Source organism: Danio rerio, chromosome 23, assembly GCF_049306965.1.
Source record: "Danio rerio strain Tuebingen ecotype United States chromosome 23, GRCz12tu, whole genome shotgun sequence".
Taxonomy (NCBI): Eukaryota; Metazoa; Chordata; class Actinopteri; order Cypriniformes; family Danionidae; genus Danio; species Danio rerio.
In genome coordinates, this window is record NC_133198.1 from 7,577,696 (window position 1) to 7,597,500 (window position 19,805).

A 19,805-nucleotide genomic window follows, 5' to 3' on the forward strand; every position below is an offset into this window, starting at 1 on the left:
CCAAAGTGTGCCAAGAAAATATCCCCCCCACCATTACACCACCAGCCTGAACCGTTGATACAAGGCTGATGGATCCATGCTTTCATGTTGTTGATGCCAAACTCTGACCCCACCATCTGAATGTTGCAGCAGAAATCGAGACTCATCAGACCAGGCAATTTTTTTCCAATCTTCTATTGTCCAAATTTGGTGAGTCTGTGCCAATTGTAGCATCTGTTTTTACCTGACAGGAGTGACACCCGGTGTGGTCTTCTGCTGCTGTAGCCCATCTGCTTCAAGGTTCGATGTGTTGTACATTCAGATACCCTCTTCTGCATACCTTGGTGTATGTACCTCAGCTGAAGGCAAATGGTGTGTTTTTGGTTGGTGAGTGTATATTTCCCAGGGATGGGTTGCAGTGGAAGGGCATCCGCTGAGTAAAAACGTGCTGGGTAAGTTGGCGATTCATTCCGCTGTGGCGACCCCGGATTAATAAAGGGACTAAGCCGACAAGAAAATGAATGAATGAATATATATATATATATATATATATATATATATATATATATATATATATATATATATATATATATATATATATATATATATATATATATAATGAAGTAACTGCACTGCATATTCACGGTTTTTAGATTTATAGATCATGGTTTTGGTTAATGTTAGTGTTCATTATTAGAGATGTTATTTATGTATTTTCTTTTTTATGTCTCTCTTTCTCTGTCTCTTTTCAAAGGAGAGTGTTTAATCCCACAATCTGATAGGGGATTATTAGAGGCTCAGGTTTTTTTTTTGTCCTTATGTAACTTGAGTCCAGACCAACTGTTTGTTTGTCTATTTCCACACCAATAACACATCTGTGTGTGTATGTCTGTGACTATGTGCTAATAGGTACACACAAATCTTCTAATCTGTTCTCAAGCAAATCTTGTGTAAATCTGCCTCTGGTATTTTATTATGTACATGAAATTACCTTATAACCCTTAAATGTTGGGATATTCGTGTTAAATATAGGCAGAGTGAATAATATATGACATTTCTCAGAAGTTTGCAAAAAGGATTTTAAAAGTTTCTAGCAACTTTTAACACACACACACACACACACACACACACACACACACACACACACACACACACACACACACACACACACACACACACACACACACACACACACACACACACTCGTGGCTGAAGTTTGTTGCGTGAATCGGGCACGCAGATAATGAAGCGGAATATTCATGACAGATTTCCTCTGACTATAAAGGATGTGGCTCAATACTCACTCCGTTCCCTACCTAGACAACACTTTAGGCGTAGTGCATGGTCTTGGAACCTTTCTGGTGGTAAATAGCTTGTTTTGAGTCTTGTATGCTCACTCAAGTGTTTCAGTATGAACTAAGCTGATTCTGAAAGCGTCTAATGGTAGTTGTCAGGCATCTCGGCGGTATTTGAGACACGCCCTGTTGAGCAGAACAGAAACGACAGTCTCAATATTCACTGAACTAAAGCGCATCACTGTGATGGAGAAGCCGGTGTGAAGGCACTGCAATTTTTTTCTGCTCGTAGGTCATTTGGCGATTTTTTTGTGAATAGCCTAAAGAAGTTTAACTTTTGACTGGATTGCGAGTGAAGCGGTGAGTTCCTTTTAAGAGTTGCGGTGTTTCATTTCATTTTGCTGTATCCTTGCTAATATTTGAATCTGTTCAGCCTATTTTGATTGAACGACTTCCATTGTGAATGCTGTTTTGTTAAAGCTGGTTTTCAATTTTCTTTTCGATGACGTTTTCACATTTTCTAACAAGCTAAAGACATAGCGGCACTAATTTGCATGTAATGTTACTTTAACAGTCTTATTGATTTTCATATCTTCTCCGGGCTGCTTTGCCATTTCTGTGTAAACTAGAATCTAAAACATATCTAACTTATATTAATTAGAAAGATTTGATATCGTTTTTCTGATTCAGTGTTATGACAATTTCTGAATTAAATAATTAAAATATTTTCAAAACAAAGACATCGTAATTCAAGAGGTTATACATTCTTTTTTAGTAAAATAATACAAAAATGCAAATGTGCTATTAGTTTGCATGCAGCAATTAAACAGAAAAATACTTTCGGTTTTTACATACTTCTCAGAATATGCTAAGGAAAAGTACGCTTAGTCTGTACTGTCTTAAAGAATACTTAACTATTCGAGTACAGTTGTCTTGTAGATATGTTTACTCAGTAACACTATACAAAAACGTTTCATTTGTTAATGTATGTAATGTGTATTAATAATGAACAATATCAGTACAGCATTTAATGCATTAGTAAAATACGAATTAATGCTTGTTAGCATTAGTCAATGCACTGTGAGTTAACATGAATCATCAATGAACTGTTTACATTAGCAAACATTAATAAATAATGTAATTAATGTGTTGCTCATTGTAAGTTCATGTTAGGAAGTGCATTAACTAATACAACCTTACTGTAAAGTGTTACTGTTTATTCTAATACTCTCCTATTTAAATGCAGTATCAGGTTAAGTGGAACTGAACCTGATCTTCTTTGGTAGCATGCTTGAGAATTATCTTCATATCTATTTAAAGTACAGTTAAAAGTGTATTTAATACAAAATGAAAGGCATAGTTCACCCCAAAAAAATGACAATTCACTCACTATTTACTCACTGTCAAGTAGTTACAATCCTTTAAGTGTGTCTTTCATTTGTTGAACACAAGAAGGAGGTATTTTGAAGAAAGCTGAAAGCTTGCAACTATTGACTTACACGGTAGGAAAACAAATAATATGAAAGTCGAAGGTTACAGTTTTCCAACATTTTTCTAAATATATTTTTTTGTGTTTAACAGAAGAAAGAAATTCATAAAGGTATCTCTTTAACATGTTAATGTAGTACACTTAAAAAAAATAATTGTGTGCTTGTGTACACATAGTCTACATTTCTGAAAACTACAAGTATTTTACTTTGACGAGAACTTTCTTAAACTAAAAAGTTATACAAATATTTAACGGGTAACTGTCAGTATATCTATTATAACACAGCTGTCATACCAACTAAGTTGTGAACTAGTCGTGTACTCAAAATTGACTATGGTTGCATATAAAGTAGTATACTATTATGAGCTAAAAAGTGGGCCAATGTAGTCAGAAGTAATATATAGCCTAGTGCACTATTATATACAGTTAAAGTCAGAATTATTTGCTCCCCCCTTTTCTTTTCTTTTTAAAATATTTCCCTAATGATGTTTAACAGAGCAAGGAAATTTTCACAGTATGTCTGATAATATTTTTTCTTCTGGAGAAAGTCTTATTGGTTTTATTTCGGCTAGAATAAAAGCAGTTATTAATTTTTTTTAAAACCCATTTTAAGGTGAAAATTATTAGCCCCTTTAAGCTATTTATTTTTTCGACAGTCTACAGAACAAACCATCGTTATACAATAACTTGCCTAATTACCCTAACCTGCCTAGTTAACCTAATTAACCTAGTTAAGCCTTTAAATGTCACTTTAAGCTGTATAGAAGTGTCTTGAAAAATATCTAGTCGAATATTATTTACTGTCATCATGACAAAGATAAAATAAATCAGTGATTAGAAATGAGTTATTAAAACTGTTATGTTTAGAAATGTGTTGACAAAAATGTTCTTTCGGTTTAACAGAAGTTAGAGAAAAAATAAACGGGGCTAATAATTCAGAGGAGCTAATAATTGTGACTGCAACTGTATACTGGTAGTGTATTGATATTTATACACCTACTACATAGACATACTCAAACTAATGCATACCTAAAATATCAACTTGTATTATTATTTTTTTATTTATAGGCATTTAATCGCAGTCACTTGGGTTTGAGGAACCTGCCTGTTTCTTTGAAACATCACGCTTTAGCTTGACTTTTTCTGTTACTTCCATAGTCCACTGGTTTTACAGAACAAGACTATCAGATGAACCATTTCTCTTCCTCTGAGGATCCATCCGAATGTAAATCGATACAAAGAGTGCACACTTCGCCGTTAAATGTTTTTACGGTATATGGTGACAGTCTGCACATATGTGTCTAGGGAGAGAAAACAAAAAACAATGAGAGAGCCTTATAACAAGGAAGGTAGCATGACATATTTGCATGTGTGTGGTTAAATGGAGGGAGCTGTAGTTCGTCTCCTCACATTGATGTGGAAAATAAGTGGAGGTGGTTCCTCTCGGCCTCCCGGGCTTTGAGGGACACAGCAATCTTTGGACGGGATGTCGAAAGGCAAATCTGAAATTTCTTCAGGGTATAATCAGTTATCAGATTCTCAGTCGGAAGAAGGAAATGCACTTGTGATGAAGCCTGGCTGAAAGGAGACTAACTGAGTAAAGGTTTAAAAAAACAGCCTTGTAAAAAAACACGTACAGATTTAAACAGACGATTGTAATGGAATGAAAAGAGTTTGAGTCAAATATGAAAAGGGCTTTTTGCACATCAAAAAAAGCAAAGCGTAATACTTTACCATAGTTTATTTACCGAAACACATCTTGTCAGGATTATTAGAACAAGAATCATTTGATTAAATATTTAAAAGACTCTATTTAGGGATCCTAAATAACCCTTAAAAGGAATAATTAGGTTTTTTAATTTTATCATAATTTATGTTAGGCTGAATACTGATGGAACATATTTGTACACATTTAAAAACTGACAAACAGGTAAACTATAGTGATTTAGTGTGTAAGTCAGTTCATAAAAAGTGTAATTATATCTAATTATAATTTTATAATATTATTAGAAGAATTAATTTTTTTAAAAGGGTACCAAAGTATGTTAGGAAATATGAAATTGTACCTTTTTTAAGTATATTTAAAAGGACAGTTCATCCTAAAATGTATATTTTTTCATTATTTACACATCATCTGTGTTGGGGGTAGCGCTTTATAAGTACTGCGCATTTTTACTTTTTCAAAGTTACGAGTGGTATAAGGCATTGCTTTAAAAATGAGTGAAATTGTTTGAGTTATTTCTTTAAAAAATGTAACACGAGTTACTTTTTACCTTGCTTAATTGGCTTTTACAAAATATATTGTGGAATAAAAAAGCCTTAGGTTGAATCACACACTCAATGAGAAAGTGTGCTGCGAGGTAACTGACAGTCGGCTCGCAATTATCATCATCATCATCATCAGGTCTCTTTTTTCACAGCAGATGAGTCAGTGTACTGTTCGAGTTACTGAATAACTCAGGATATTGGTTTATTTCGATTCAGAGGGAGTATCTGGTATGTTAGTACTTGCTGAAGACGCAAACCATTTCACAACAACTCTGTTTAATTTAATGAACTGGCTTAACCCGTTCACTTAGAAGATCCAGTTAAAACAAATGATTCATTCGCGAATCGCCTGTCATCACTACAGACAGTCAAACAGAAAGAATGGCAGGCCGGAGTCGCCACAGTGGTATGAAGTGCCAACTTATCCAGCATATGTTTTATGCAGCGGATTCCCTTCCAGTGGGAAACACCCATACACACACACTTCGGCCAATTTAGCTTACTCAATTCACCTGTACCACATGCTTTTGGACTTGTGGGGGAAACTGGAACACCTGGAGGAAGCCATGCAAACATGAGGAGAACATGGAAACTCCACACAGAAATGCCAACTGACCTAGCCGAGGCTCGAACCAGTGACCTTCTTGCTGTGAGGAGATTTTGCTACCCACTGCGCCACCGTGTCGCCATTTTAAGTATGTTAGTGACCAAATGAGTCCTCGGACAAACCAGTAATAAGGATACGTTTTTTTAGACATTGATATTGAGAACAAATAATAATTTCCAAAATTGTATGGATTGTTAGGATATGATGATATTTGGTCAAGATCAGTGGTAGAAAGATTACTGAAAAATTATATAAAACTAAAAGTACCATTACTTGTAAATATTACTCAAACTATGAGTAAAAAATACTTAAGAGTGGTGAGAGTTGGACAGTATACATGGGACGGATTTTTCTTCCTAGCCAATCCCCCTGCTGAAAAATTCAGCTTAAACCAGCCTAGGCTGGTTGGCTGGTTTTAGCTGGTTGACCATCCTGGTTTTAGAGCAATTTCCAGGCTGGTTTCCAGCCATTTCCAGCCTGGTCTTAGCTGGTCAGGCTGGAAAATGACCAGCTAAATCTAGCTAAAACCAGCTTGACCAGCCTGGTTTAAGCTGGACATAGCTGGTTTTGGCTGGGCTACCAGCCTGGCTAGGCTGGTCAAGCTGGTTTTAGCTGGTCATCTCCCAGCCTGACCAGCTAAGACCAGGCTGGAAATGGCTGGAAACCAGCCTGGAAATGGCCAAAACCCCTCAAAAACCAGCCTGGTCGACCAGCTAAAACCAGGCAACCAGCCTAGGCTGGTTTAAGCTGTTTTTTTCAGCAGGACAAGACAAAATAAAGTAGTAATGCAATTTGAATAACAATAGTAGGAGTAAAAGTACAGATACATTTTTAAAACTAAAAAAAAGTCAATTACAATTCCTGAGAAAAAATACTTAATTACAGTAATTTGAGTTTTTGTAATTTGTTACTTAACACCACTGGTCGAGATACAACTACAACTTTGAAAACCTGGACAGTTTCTAAAAAAGTCAAAATATTAAGAAACTCTGCTTTGAAGTTGTCCAAATTAAGCAATGTGCGATGCTAATGCAAAAAAAGAAATTTACTAAATGTCTTTATGTAAGAACTTTGCTTAACATTCTGATAATGATCGTTTTCAATCATTCAACGTTTTTAGGCTAGTCCTACAAGCATAGCTGTGTAACTTAAAACTTGTTTTCTTGGAAATGGTCACGTATGTTCATTCAAGACTAATCAACCGATAAGTTACCATCATTCTTAAAGCTTCTTTTGTGTTTAACAAAAGTGTATATTGACTTGAGAGTGAATATATGATGGCAGAATATTCATCTTTTTAAATGTAATTATTTAATTATCCACTATTAGGATCATATATCAGTTTAAGATTGTTTGGATATCACAAGTAGGTTTATATCTGTTTAAGATTGTACAAGTTCACTTTCAAAATGATTAAGCACACTTCTTTTTTCACACAGGCCCTGATCTTTTTAGTCAGCCAATGAGACTAAAAAAGCAAATCATACGCAAACCAAAGTAACACAGAGTTTTATAAAAAAGAAAAGAAAGAAAAGCGGAAAGCAGAACATGGGTGAACCATTCAAGGGAAACAAGTATGCGTCACGTACAGTATTTCTCAAGCTATTGCATCTACTGGAGGATGCAACTTTACTAGAAATTCATGAATTACCATTCAGTTTAACAGATCACAGCTACATTGTTTAGATCCTCAAAGGTCTACTATTTGAAAGGTCTACTATTTACATCTCTATCCTTAACAAACAAACCAGCTAATGATGTTTGTGTGTTTTTTTTTTTTGGTTGTGGTTTTATTCTGGGACATGAGAGTCTAGACTAAACGTGCATGAGTTAATTATCAAACAAAAAAAGAAAGATTATCTTACGCCATGTCAACACATGACTTGCAAGTGTTTGACTCAAGATGCAACTTCAAGGTCCTCGATGTTATGGCGATAACCACAAAGAGGCCAAAGAGCTCAGTAATGTTTGGCTTCTGGTAAAGTAGCTTAACGTAGCTTGAACTAAAGGCCAAAGCTGGAATCTCTTTGAAATGGAGGTAGTGTTTTGGTTGGTTAATTTCTGCCACGTTCTGATACACAAAATTAGTGTTAGGGTGTAAAGGCTAGCTGATTTGAATCAGCTTTGAACATTAGGCTTTAACCAACCACAGTTTCCACTGAGCAGCTTCCGCATGTGCATGTGTGAGCGAGTTAATGACAAAACCACAGGCGAGTGAGAACTGCAGCCTACAACGTGGAAGTCAAGGTAAAAAACCTGTTATTTCGGCTTTCACTACTTTTATCAGTCAAAGCGTTTCCCAAAAGAGACATGACCTTAAAGGGACAGTTCACGCAGAATTAAAAATTCACTCACCCTTAAGACCCAAACCTTTATGAGTTTATTTCTTCTTTTATTTCTACAAAAGAAGTTCATACTGTATAAAGAAAGCTGAAAACTCATCATCACCCACTTACATAGTAGAAAAAACAAATACTGTAGGTCATCTTTTGTGTTCAACAGAAGTAGGCATGGGCCGGTATATGATTCTGACGCAATAATAATCTTAGATAAACATATCACAAACAAACAAACATTTCATGGTATTGTGATTACTGCTCTAAAATATATATTTTTTTAAATGTCTGGGTAAAAAACTAAAACTTTTATTCCCCTTTGAACACAATTTTTTTTTTTAATGAACATTTAAAATACTAAACTTGAAAAAACAGTAAAAAAAAAACAATCAACATCCCTGCAGGCACAGGACATCAATATGACATCATATTGACGTTGTACCCCAATGTCGTAGAGACGTTGGATTTCAACCCAAGCTCATTCTGAAAACGTAGTCCCGCGGACGTTTCTGGAGACAGCGGAATACGTCCCGGGAGGCACAGACGGCTGCATTTATTTTTTTCAAGCGAACGCTACAGGGCGGTGTGACGCTGTTCCCTATCGCGCTTGCCGGCCGGCCGACCGGCCGACCGCTTACCTCCTTGTGAAGGGCTTTCCCGCTGCAACCCGTTTGTCCACTCAGCTCACCGTGTACGTCGGCAGGCTTGAGATGCAGAGAGGAGTTGACCACGGTGATCGTTTTCGAGTCCGGGGAAGAGCGGTTCCAGCAATCAGGTAAGACAAAAACAGAATCCTAAAAATTAAGTGAACGAGTTTCATAACAGGGTGACAACGTGGTGAAATCCGAAAACGCGGTAGAAAAAGAGAAAATCAAGGTTTTTGGGGTTTTTTTTGGACGGCTTTTGTAAACTTGCTCAGGTTTAGAGAAGTAAACGGGCAGGCGGGTCATTCGGTAAAATTGGTTGGGTTTAGGGAAGGAGGAGGGCGGGTCAGCCGATTGGCCGGTACGGTCGCGCAGTCCGGTCAGTCGGACAGCAGCCTCTGGTGGGTTTCACGCAAGAACAGCGCGGACGCGAACTGCACTCGCGAGAGGCGTTTGAGATACGAAAAAGCGCACAACAGCAGCCTCTTGCGGATTCACAAAAACAAAAACTGCAGCTATACGTACCTCCCGGGACGTATTCCGCGGTCTCCAGAAACGTCCGCGGGACTACGTTTCCAGAATGAGCCTGGGTTGTTGGATTTTGTTTGGAAATGAAAATCAGGTTGACGTCAGAACCCAATGTCAGGCCGACGTCAATGTCTAACGTCCAACCTAAAATCAACCTAAAATCAACCAAATATTAACATCTAATCATGCTACACCTTGACGTTGTGTGGACGTTACCACTATGACATCTATCAGAGGTTGGATTTTGGTCACTTTTTAACATAACCTAAAATCAACCAAATATCAATGTAATTTATTGGACGTCAAAATAACGTTGTCCTTAGACGCTGGCTAGACATTGAATTTTGGTCACCTGACATCACAACCTAAATCTAACCTAATATTAACATTTTATGAAGTTATGTGACTGCTGGGATGTCAGGCTGAATAATTCAAATCAATCATTGACTTCTGCTGTCTTCATTTGTTCCAAAAACACAGATTTCTTTATCATTTAAGCCAAGTTTATCCATAAACTAATTTCGAGAGGATCACGTGCATATGATTTATCACGGCCGGTCCCGTATTTGCTAATCACTATCTTCCAATCATATAAGCCCTAAGCTACTATAAATAACCAGTTTTCAGTCTATTTTATCTTCATTTGGAGGAACTCCCTCCCCCCCACCCCCTCCTACCCTTATATCCTCCTTTACCTCTGATTGGGTGGCCCAGTGGTTAGCACTGTGAGCCCCACAGCAAGAACACTGCTGGCCCTGGTCCCTCCAGGCCGGTGGGCGTTTCTGTGAGGAGTTTGTATGTTCTCCATGTGTCCGCGTGGATTTTCCCCGGGTTCTCCGGTTTCCTCCCACCATCCAAAGACATTCAACATGCATAACAATCGAGCATTTGTCTAACCCCTTTTGTTCCCTTAGCTACCGCAGCCGGGGAGTTCTGAGATCCACCGAGCTCAGGCTCCCCCCTCGCTCTGCCAACGGGAGGAAGCCCCGGGCTCGAGGATCCCTTGAGCTCGGGGCTCCCTACCGGGACAGCATGCCAAACAAGCTTTTTATGAATCATCAGCTAAGTGTGAACTCTTGAAAACAACAGATTAGGATATCTTTTCTGTTGGAGACACTGTTGTCCTGAAAAACTAAAATAAAAATACCTTATACCTCATACCTTAGGAATGCAGAACATTGTGGCGGTTTTAAAACCTTGACTTTTCCAAACCGTGGTAAACCTAGAAAATGGTTATCGTCCCATGCCTAAACAGAAAAAACAAACTCATAAAGGTTTAAAACAAGTCAAGGGTGATGTGATTGGGTAAATGATTACAGGACTTTCATTTTTGGTACATTGAAGCAGTCAGTGGCACTCAACTGAATTTTTGAGAAACATATCTCTTATGAAAAAGAAATCGAAAAGTGTGTGGTCAGTATTTTCGTTTAAACTAAAAGTAAGAAAATATACTTTCAGTCTATTTTTGAGGTACTTCTCTAAAATGTACTTCCTTTACGGACAAGAGGTTTAATAAAGTGTGCTGTTAGGATACTGCTTTCAAACTAAAAAAATAATAAAATCAGAGGAATTACTTACTAGGCATGGGACAAAAACTGGTTTCAAGGTTTAACATGGTTTGGAAAAGTCAAGGTTTTAAAACAGCAAAAATGTACAGTATATTTAAAGGTGCAGTAGGTGATTGTCTTCAGAAGCATTTTTTGTTGTGCTGGTTGAAAGTCTCTTCACAGTCTAACAGTAATGATTACAGTAAATGATCTAAATGTATTTATATGTATTTTATATTTTGGGTAAGGCATAAAACAAAAAAAAATTTCATCCAATAAAATAGAGTGAGACCGACATCTCTCAGAATTCCAATAAGTAGCCCAATCTGTCTGTCAGCAAATGCAGATTTGAACAACTACACAGCCATTTGTACACAGCTTCGCAGACTGCCGCGCATTCACGAGAGAGAGCACGCGCATGCGTGATCGGTAAAAACATGCTGAATCAAAACTTTTTAAGAACCTGAAACAATATTGGAGTTACCTTTGCATGCTGAAGAAAGTATGACACAATGTCTGAAGGATTTCTCTTTGACGGGTAATGTTTTGCTTTTAAACTTTTTTAGCTTCACGCAAAGCTGATGTAATGTTAGATGTTGTTGCTACGAATGGGTTATATCTTCACAGAAGTGTTGTTCAGCTACTAAAATCTTTCGATGAAAGATTGATAAGACTATTTTCAGTTTCATAAGGGACCTTTTTACAGCATCGATGATGTAGATCTTAATTAGTTTAACAACAAAACACAAGTAAATAGCGCTATTCCGCCTAGTCTCTCCCTATATTGTTTCTCATGCAATTCTAAATATTCGCTCTGAAATAGCATGTCAGATTGGCTTGCACGCCTGCCGGACAAGCACTAGTCGCTTTTAACACATGAGAGAGGATTCTTTTGCGGTGCTCGTGTTTCAGGAGGCGTGGCTCTAGACGGCAGGGGAGGGACTGTGATTCAGAGATTTATGCTAAGCTGTTAGCATTGTGGAAGATCACCTACTGCACCTTTAAGTTTTTTGTTTTTTTTACATGCTTTTTTTTTGTTTTGTTTTTTAGGACAAAAGTATCTCCAGGAGAAAATTTATCCAAAGACGCCTTTTCAAGTAAAGAAGTCTGTGTTTTTGAAACTAATGAAGACAGCAGAAGTCAATGATTTGGTTGAATTGTTTAGCCTGAGATGTTTACTGCTCCAAAATATTTTTAATGTTTGTCAAACTAAAATATATTGTGTTCAAAGGGGGAAAAAGTTTTTGTTTTTTTACCCAGACACTTAAAGAGTATCATTTAGAGCAGTAATCACAATACTATGAAACCATGAGTTTTTAATCATACCGTCAGAATCATATACCAGCCCATGCCTAACATACACCATAAATATACAGCTAATACTTCAGCTTATTCCAAATTGGCTACTCTAAATTGTACACTTTGTCCATATTTGTGCCTTAAAACACTAGAAAACTGTGGTTGCCAGTTCAAGTCCCAGCATTGCCAGGTGTTGTTGGTGGGGTGTGTGTGTGTGTGTGTGTTTATATGTCAGGTCAAGTTCAAGTGAAGTTGAGCTTTATTGTCATTCTGCTTTGTGTGTGTACATAAAGTGGAACGAAATGTTGTATCTCGCAGGACCACAGAGCTACATAAATAATCATACTCATAAATATGAACACAACACTGAGTGTAAGAGCCATTTTAAACCTGCACGTAAGTCACATACTGTTGCAGTAATCTAATTATAATACTAACTAACTGTACATATACAGTTGAAGTCGGAATTATTAGCCCTCCTGAATTATTAGCCCCCTGTTTATTTTTCCCCCCAATTTCTGTTTAACAGAGAGCAGATTTTTTCAACACATTTCTAAACATAATAGTTTTAATAACTCATCTCTAATAACTGATTTATTTTATCTTTGCCAAGATGACAGTAAATAATATTTGACTAGATATTTTTAAGACACTTCTATACAGCCTAAAGTGACATTTAAAGGCTTAACGACTGTAGGTTAATTAGGTTAACTAGGCAGGTTAGGGTAATTAGGCAAGTTATTGTATAATGATGGTTTGTTCTGTAGACTATCGAGAAAAAAATTATCTTAAAGGGGCTAATAATTCCATCCTTAAAATGGTTAATAAAAAATTAAAAACTGCTTTTCTTCTAGCCGAAATAAAACAAATAAGACTTTCTCCAGAAGAAAAAATATTATCAGACATACTGTGAAAATTGAATTTCTCTGTTAAACATCATTTGGGAAATATTTAAAAAAGTAAATGTAATATTATATAAAATTTCTATATATATATAAAAAAAACATAAACAAAAAGGTTACTATTAGTTTCAACAGTTTCATCCGCGATACCACCCACCCAAAATCAATAGCGCGACCCCTATCCAAACCCCCCTCTCTTCACTATCATCCACAACATCCACTTCACTTTCATCCGCAACACTACTCTGGCCCTTCCCTGAGCACCCCCCCCCCCCCTCCACTTTTCTTCAAAAATGTTTTCATAGGGTTCCTATTGGTCAGCAACACTTTAAGCTATACTTGAATACATATAGCATGCTACTTAAATTATATTTAAAATCTACTTCTACATTACTTTAGTACACCTAATAAAATGAACTTGAAGTATTTTTTTCGTAAGGGTATACAATGGTAGTATTCGAGGTATTAACTGAAGTATTAATTCAAGACTATCTTCTAAGCCATAAAAATTAGCATGTTTTAAATAAATTGTGTCTCGTATTGCATGTTCCATTCATTTTTCCAATGTAATTTGTTGTTTTAATGGCAACTCAGAACAGCCCTTGTTTTGCATGTTGTTGTTTTATTTAGGCTTTTTTTATGTACAGGAACCTGACTGTTGTTCTTTGTGGTTTACTCTTCAGGCCTCAACATGGGCTGTGTGGGGACCAAACCGGAGCAAGATCCTATTGGTAAATCAGTGAACAGCGATGACAACCGCAACGTGGCACATTACACCAAAGACCCCACAACAGGGGCCAAAGCTGTAAGTAGAAGCATTTTGGGGATTCATGTCTCCGAATTAACTCTGATCATGAGCTCTGCGGCAAAAGTGCTGAGTTTAGATTAGCAGTATCGCTTGTTTCAGCAAATTTTATGACTTTGAAAACTGTACTTCCACTTTCTTAGAAAATGAGTTTTGAATGTGTATCTAAAATAGAGCTGTACGATATCATTTGAACCCTTTTTTACCTGATTAAAAGCCTGCTCACACCTAGATTGATATCTATACCAATAAATACACACATAGATGGGGAAAAAGCAATGATTCGAGACTAAATGAGGAGAAAACATGACAGGAGGAACAAGAACCAGTAATTAAAGACATTCTTAGATGAATTTAGTTAAACAATTGAAAATCATACATTCATTACTAATATGGTTTATCTTTTGAGCAATATGTTCACAAAATTGATGTGGTGTGTTGACAAGGCCTCATAATAACACACACACACACACACACACACACACACGTTCCATTATATGTAAAAGTTTCAGAAATACATATTTAGGTCTTTTCTGGCACCATGCCAAATAATTAGAATATTATTAATATTATTATTATTATTATTATTATTATTATTATTATTATTATTATGTTAATTATTGTATCATATTATTAGAGATATTGTGGCAAAACTGGTTTTGATGTTTTCATCATGATCCAAGGAGTTAATCAAGGCCAATCTCACACAATGTGCAAATTTAACCATTTAATACATCTTAAAATGTAATTTAATAATTATTTTTGACAACAAGCTGCACATATGTATAATTATTGACCACAAGGGCATAGTGCCAAACAGAAGTTACCAATTTATACAATGATAAATCAGTCCGTCCATTGAATGTAGCATTTTGAATCAATGTAAAGAAATAAACGATGTTCAAAACGGCAAACATGATTTAAGGCAGGGTTTGAGAGTTGTGGCCAAACCATTCAAATGTTAATTTTCATATTTTCTGACTTCTGCATTGTGCCGCAACTTCAGGTCATAATTATCATAACACACCAAGTTTGATCTAAGATATCCCTAATATAAAAATGCAAAACATTTATTTATTTATTACAGAGAGTTCTGTATTTGTACAATATATATTAATGTACCTTGCATAAATATGAACCCATATTGTGCAATAGCCTACAGCTCATATTTTCGTCATTACCTTACTGTGATGACTTGCACTGAATGGAAGCAGGACAGTACTGTAGCTGCTGATAGCCAGCCTCAAGCTCACTACAAAATGATCATAAATCATGGTGGAACAATATTTGGCCTTAGCGAAGTTGGCGTGGTTTTAAAAGGAAAAGGTCAGATATCAGAATGGCTGCCCTGTATGTCAATCAAGCGACAAATTTCAGTGAGGATGGATGATAGGCTGATGTTTATTTTTTTAATTGAAATGCAATCTACCCACGCTTCCTTTGCATTCAACCAGTAGTTTTAGGTCGATGTATTGGGCATCCCTGCCATAATTGTTACCCCACTTTTTAAGTTAAGACTTGAAAATGATACATGAAATATGCATATGATTTGTAGTTTGTCAACATAAGTTCAGGTTTAGATTATTAAATTTGTATTTAAAAAGGTGATTAGGCAAAATATTAGTTGCATATGTGCGTTATTCTAAGAACAGTTGGGACTATTTAAAAGCAATTGATTTTTTTTGATGAACTGTTCCAATGGGCTATATGCACGGGGACTTTTAATTTTGAATGAGCCAGTTTAGGCACTTCTGGTGAACTGTGGACAATTATGAACTTGCTACATTTAATTTGTTTAAATGTAATAATGTTTACTGCCTGATAGATATATGATATGAAGTTGCAATGCGATCTACCCACGCTTCCTTTGCATTCGAGCAGCAGATCGAGACCGATGTATTGGGCACCCCTGCCATAATTGTTACCCAGCTTTTTAAGTTCAGACTTGAAAATGATACATGAAATATGCATATGATATGTAGTTTGTCAACATAAGTTCAGGTTTAGATTATTAAATTTGTATTTAAAAAGGTGATTAGGCAAAATATTAGATGTATATGTGCGTTATTCTAAGAACATTTGGGACTATCTAAAAGCTGTCCGGTGTGAGAAGTGGGTCTCACACCGGACAAGAAGCACTGCATTCCATTCCATTGTTCTGTGTCATGTCTTCAATTGTATAAAATTATTATAACAGTATTTTCAATGGATTTTCTGCATTTGCCTGCTGCTCTTGACACTGTTAAACTGGTCTTTTATTTTGTTTTATGCGTTAACAACAAAATGAACGCTTCAATCTATTTAAAGGTCTCTATTTTGATTCGATTACATTATCGATACTGTTAAAGGAACCGCATAGAATTGAAAACAGTCACATGAACCTTTCACTAGAACTTTATTAGTATTCTTTCATCTCATTGTATGCTTGAACAACTAAATGAACGCTTGAATCTATTTAAAGGACTAAATTTTGATTCAATTGCATTATGGATACTGTTAAAAGAACAACATGAAATTGAAAACAGTCACATCAACCTTTCACTAGAACTTAATTAGCGATCTTTCATGTCATTTTATTTTTGAACAACTAAATAAATGCTTAGGTTTATTTATATTTTGATTTAGTTACATTATCGATACTGTTAAAGGAACTACATGAAATTAAAAACAGTCACATCAACCTTTTACTAGAAATTTATTAGTGGTTAAAAATCATTTATTACTGTGAAAATTCGACAAACTAGCAAGGAGTTGAAAAACTTCAAAATAGCAGAAAAGTTTTTTTTTTTTACATAAAAAAAAAAAAAATTTGTTGCTACTGTTAGTCTTACAGTTCCCATATGTTAGCATAAACATAGGTGAAGAGTTCAGTTTATGGCAAAGAATGTGTTAATTTCTTTGCCGTTAAAGTAAAAAGTTTGAATTTAACGTAGGAGGCAAAAAAATGCTCTTTTTGAAAGAAAAATTCCGCCACCAAGTGCTGTGCTGTGGTTTAGACTGTTCTTTTTTTTATCAGTGTGCCAATTTTAAAAACTTTCAAACAAGTGATTTGATGTGCTATCATGATCTAAAGAGCGAAAGAGGAATAAAAATACCACTTTGCACCATCAAGCAGAAAAAACAACAAGCTGTTTCGTAGCTAGAATCAAATGCCAACGGAAAGAAATGCATTACATTTTCAAAATGCTGCATCCGCTTCTACTGTATGTGAAAAAAGGAGGATAAGCACATGCTGCAGTTTCGTCATCTGCAACTTCAAATGTTTAAATTGTTTAATGCCAGTCTTTTATTTGTTCATCCGCTATACGTAATCGTTCTGAAAGTGTTCTGAAATTATTTTAAAGTTAGATTGATTTTTAAAACTAAAAATCTTCATGGCTGAATGAGCATTTAACCCTAAAATGAGAAATGTAAATGTAAAATGTATTTACATGTTCAAATATGCATCATTTATCAAGTGGCTCTGCGCTTGCATGGTTTTGAGCTGATTTACATAATGACCATAAAAAGAGTTTTATGTTTATTTGTTTAAACAGATATCTCCTTTATGGAAGGTTTGTGTATTTTATTCTCAGAAAAGAGAAGTGAAATGTTTAGCCCAGTGACTTAAAATACTGCACTGTTTTTTATTTTTTACAGAACAGAACCACCTCCAATGCACAGACTCCTGGGACAGATAGTAAGTGAAACTACTGTATGTTTAATTATAGCGCATTGGTTGGAGGTTTTATTCAGGATGTTAGGTTAACATCAAATGTGAAGACACAACAACCCATAACTTTGAACTTTGAAATTGAAAAGTAAAGTTTTAAATGTGTTTGGTGATCATGAAAAGAGTTCTTTGTAACTTTATTCATTCAATTTAGGTTAAGATAGTTTTGTTATCCACATCAAATTGATTTTGTATACATAGGAATAGGGCTGGGCCGATAAACTATATTATGTTGTATTGTGATGAACTTTATGCTAATAAACATGATAAGCTTTGGACTTTTTACTCTATATTGATCTAGAAATGTGCAGAAATGTGCAACATTGGCAATCTAAAAGTGTGTTGGTATTTGACCAAATTTTCGACCACCGAACAAATTTTCGGCCAAAAATATATAATACCATTTAATGAACCTTCTCATTTTTGTGGCTTTAGTCATTGTTGGGGAACTCATTGATACCAGAAGCATCAACAACTTATATCAAAATATATATCATTATCGTTCAATATGGAAAATAATTATCGAGATTGCATTTTTGCCATATTGCCCAGCCCTACATAGAAAGTAGTGATGGGTCGTTTATGAACGATTCGTTCATTTTGAACGAATCTTCAATATGACTCGGGAACTACGAGTCCTCTCAGGGAGTGATTCGTTCATCCGTGCGTGCACACATTTGTGCAGGTGGTATCACTGATTTCAAGTCTTTTGAGTCGTTCATCGTGGGAAGGCAGAAGCCAATCATATGCGTTTAGAGCCGGAAAAAAGAATTGATCTATTCACCTTTCAAGCCTTCTATCGGGTCTGAGTCATTCGTTCATCAAGGGCCAATCATACGCGTTTAGAGCCGGAAAAAAGAATGGAACCGTTCATCTCTCAAGTCCTCTATCAGGTCTGGGACTCTGGGTCATTCGTTCCTCACGGGCCAATCATATGCGTTTAGAGCCGGAAAGAGAATTGAACCGTTTATCTCTCGAGTCCTCTATCGGGTTTGAGTCATTATTTCCTTACGGGCCAATCATATGCGTTTAGAGCCAGAAAAAGAATTGAACCATTCATCTGTCGAGTCCTTGGGTTTGAGTTATTCTGTCATGTGATAAACGAACGACTAATTATCTACTAATTACTAACTAATTATCATGGCTCCTATCGACTGTACATTGGTTAAGATTATATATGACTGTCAGTGTAACGTGAACGAACCACTGACATTTGAAGACATGAAGAGGTGAGCTGAGCAAAGAGATAAAAACACCTTCATAGACAAAAGAGCAGGTAAACATTGAATTATTATTTTCTCCTTCTTATAGTATTCTATTTATGACTTATTTGTCGTGTGATCAACCTTTTGGGCTAGTTGTAGATGTGTTTGAAAGCAGTTCGTAACATTTTAATAATATTTTGGCAAATTGAACCAAATGAACGAAATGACTCAAAACGATTCGTTCATCTCGATGAACAAGACTCAAAGATCCGAGTCAGTAAAATGATCCTAACTTCCCATCACTAATAGAAAGTGTAACGTGAAGCGGACGCTGACAATGGAGTGTGGATCCAAATGCAGGATTTATTTAGAATAATAGTCAAGCAAGCAACGGTCACAATAAGGAGCAATAAAAAACGTTGTGGTCAATAAACAGGCAAAAGGTGAAAAGGCAGGCAGCAGACAACATAAACAAACAAACAAACTATCTAACTAACAAACAAGGCGAGGGTCAAAACTGGCAAGGCAAAGAAAACACATAGTAATGTTCACAATTCAGTTTAACAAGACTCAGCAACTAGTGTGTGTGTGTGTGTGTGTGTGTGTGTGTGTCTGCTTTGAAAGTCCATGTCATCAATTTTGAACAGCTTCAGCTGTGTGTGTTAGCAATTAGCCCGGATTAGAAACCGGTGTGTGTGTGTGCAGTGCATGACTGGAACTTGTAGTCCATATAATGGCGGATTTGTAGTTCTATGTGATCTGTGTGTTTACCTGCGATCTGCCAGGATTAGATCGCTGGTGATTGTGACAGAAAGCATCTGTTTTAATGTTTCAAGTCATTTTTGTGAAAACTAAACATTCATGTATGGGTGCGTACCAGAAGTATTCATGTAAAATGAAACAATTATTACTCATCCTAACCTGTATGTAAAAGAATAACCAGTGAATATATTATGTTTTCAATTTATTTAAAATAAAAATGTTGCTGACAAATGGCTAAAACCAAGTGCTTTGAAGAATAGTGGCAAAATTTCAAAGATTTAAAAGGACAAACTAGTTATTATTTTGCAACTGCACTTTGATCTATAAATATTTTTCATTAATATTTTCAGATATATTTGCATATCATCAAAAATGATTGCTCTAAATATGCCTGACAAGACATATTACAGTTATAAAATGACGTTTA

General features: G+C 35.9%; 1 protein-coding gene across 2 annotated transcripts in view; it reads left to right on the top strand.

The window, feature by feature from the left end:
- Positions 1–1,509: 1,509 nt before the first annotated feature.
- hck (HCK proto-oncogene, Src family tyrosine kinase) overlaps positions 1,510–19,805 on the top strand; it is a 36,659-nt gene continuing 18,363 nt past the window's right edge. Inside the window, exons 1-4 of one of the 2 annotated variants that reach the window (XM_068216859.2) lie at positions 1,510–1,634; positions 11,744–11,790; positions 13,578–13,699; positions 17,339–17,378. In XM_068216859.2, the coding sequence (XP_068072960.1) occupies positions 13,586–13,699; positions 17,339–17,378 (154 nt within the window). In that variant the 5' untranslated portion in view covers positions 1,510–1,634; positions 11,744–11,790; positions 13,578–13,585. The remainder of the gene's footprint in view (positions 1,635–11,743; positions 11,791–13,577; positions 13,700–17,338; positions 17,379–19,805) is intronic. The other variant, XM_005174121.6, reaches the window with a different exon arrangement.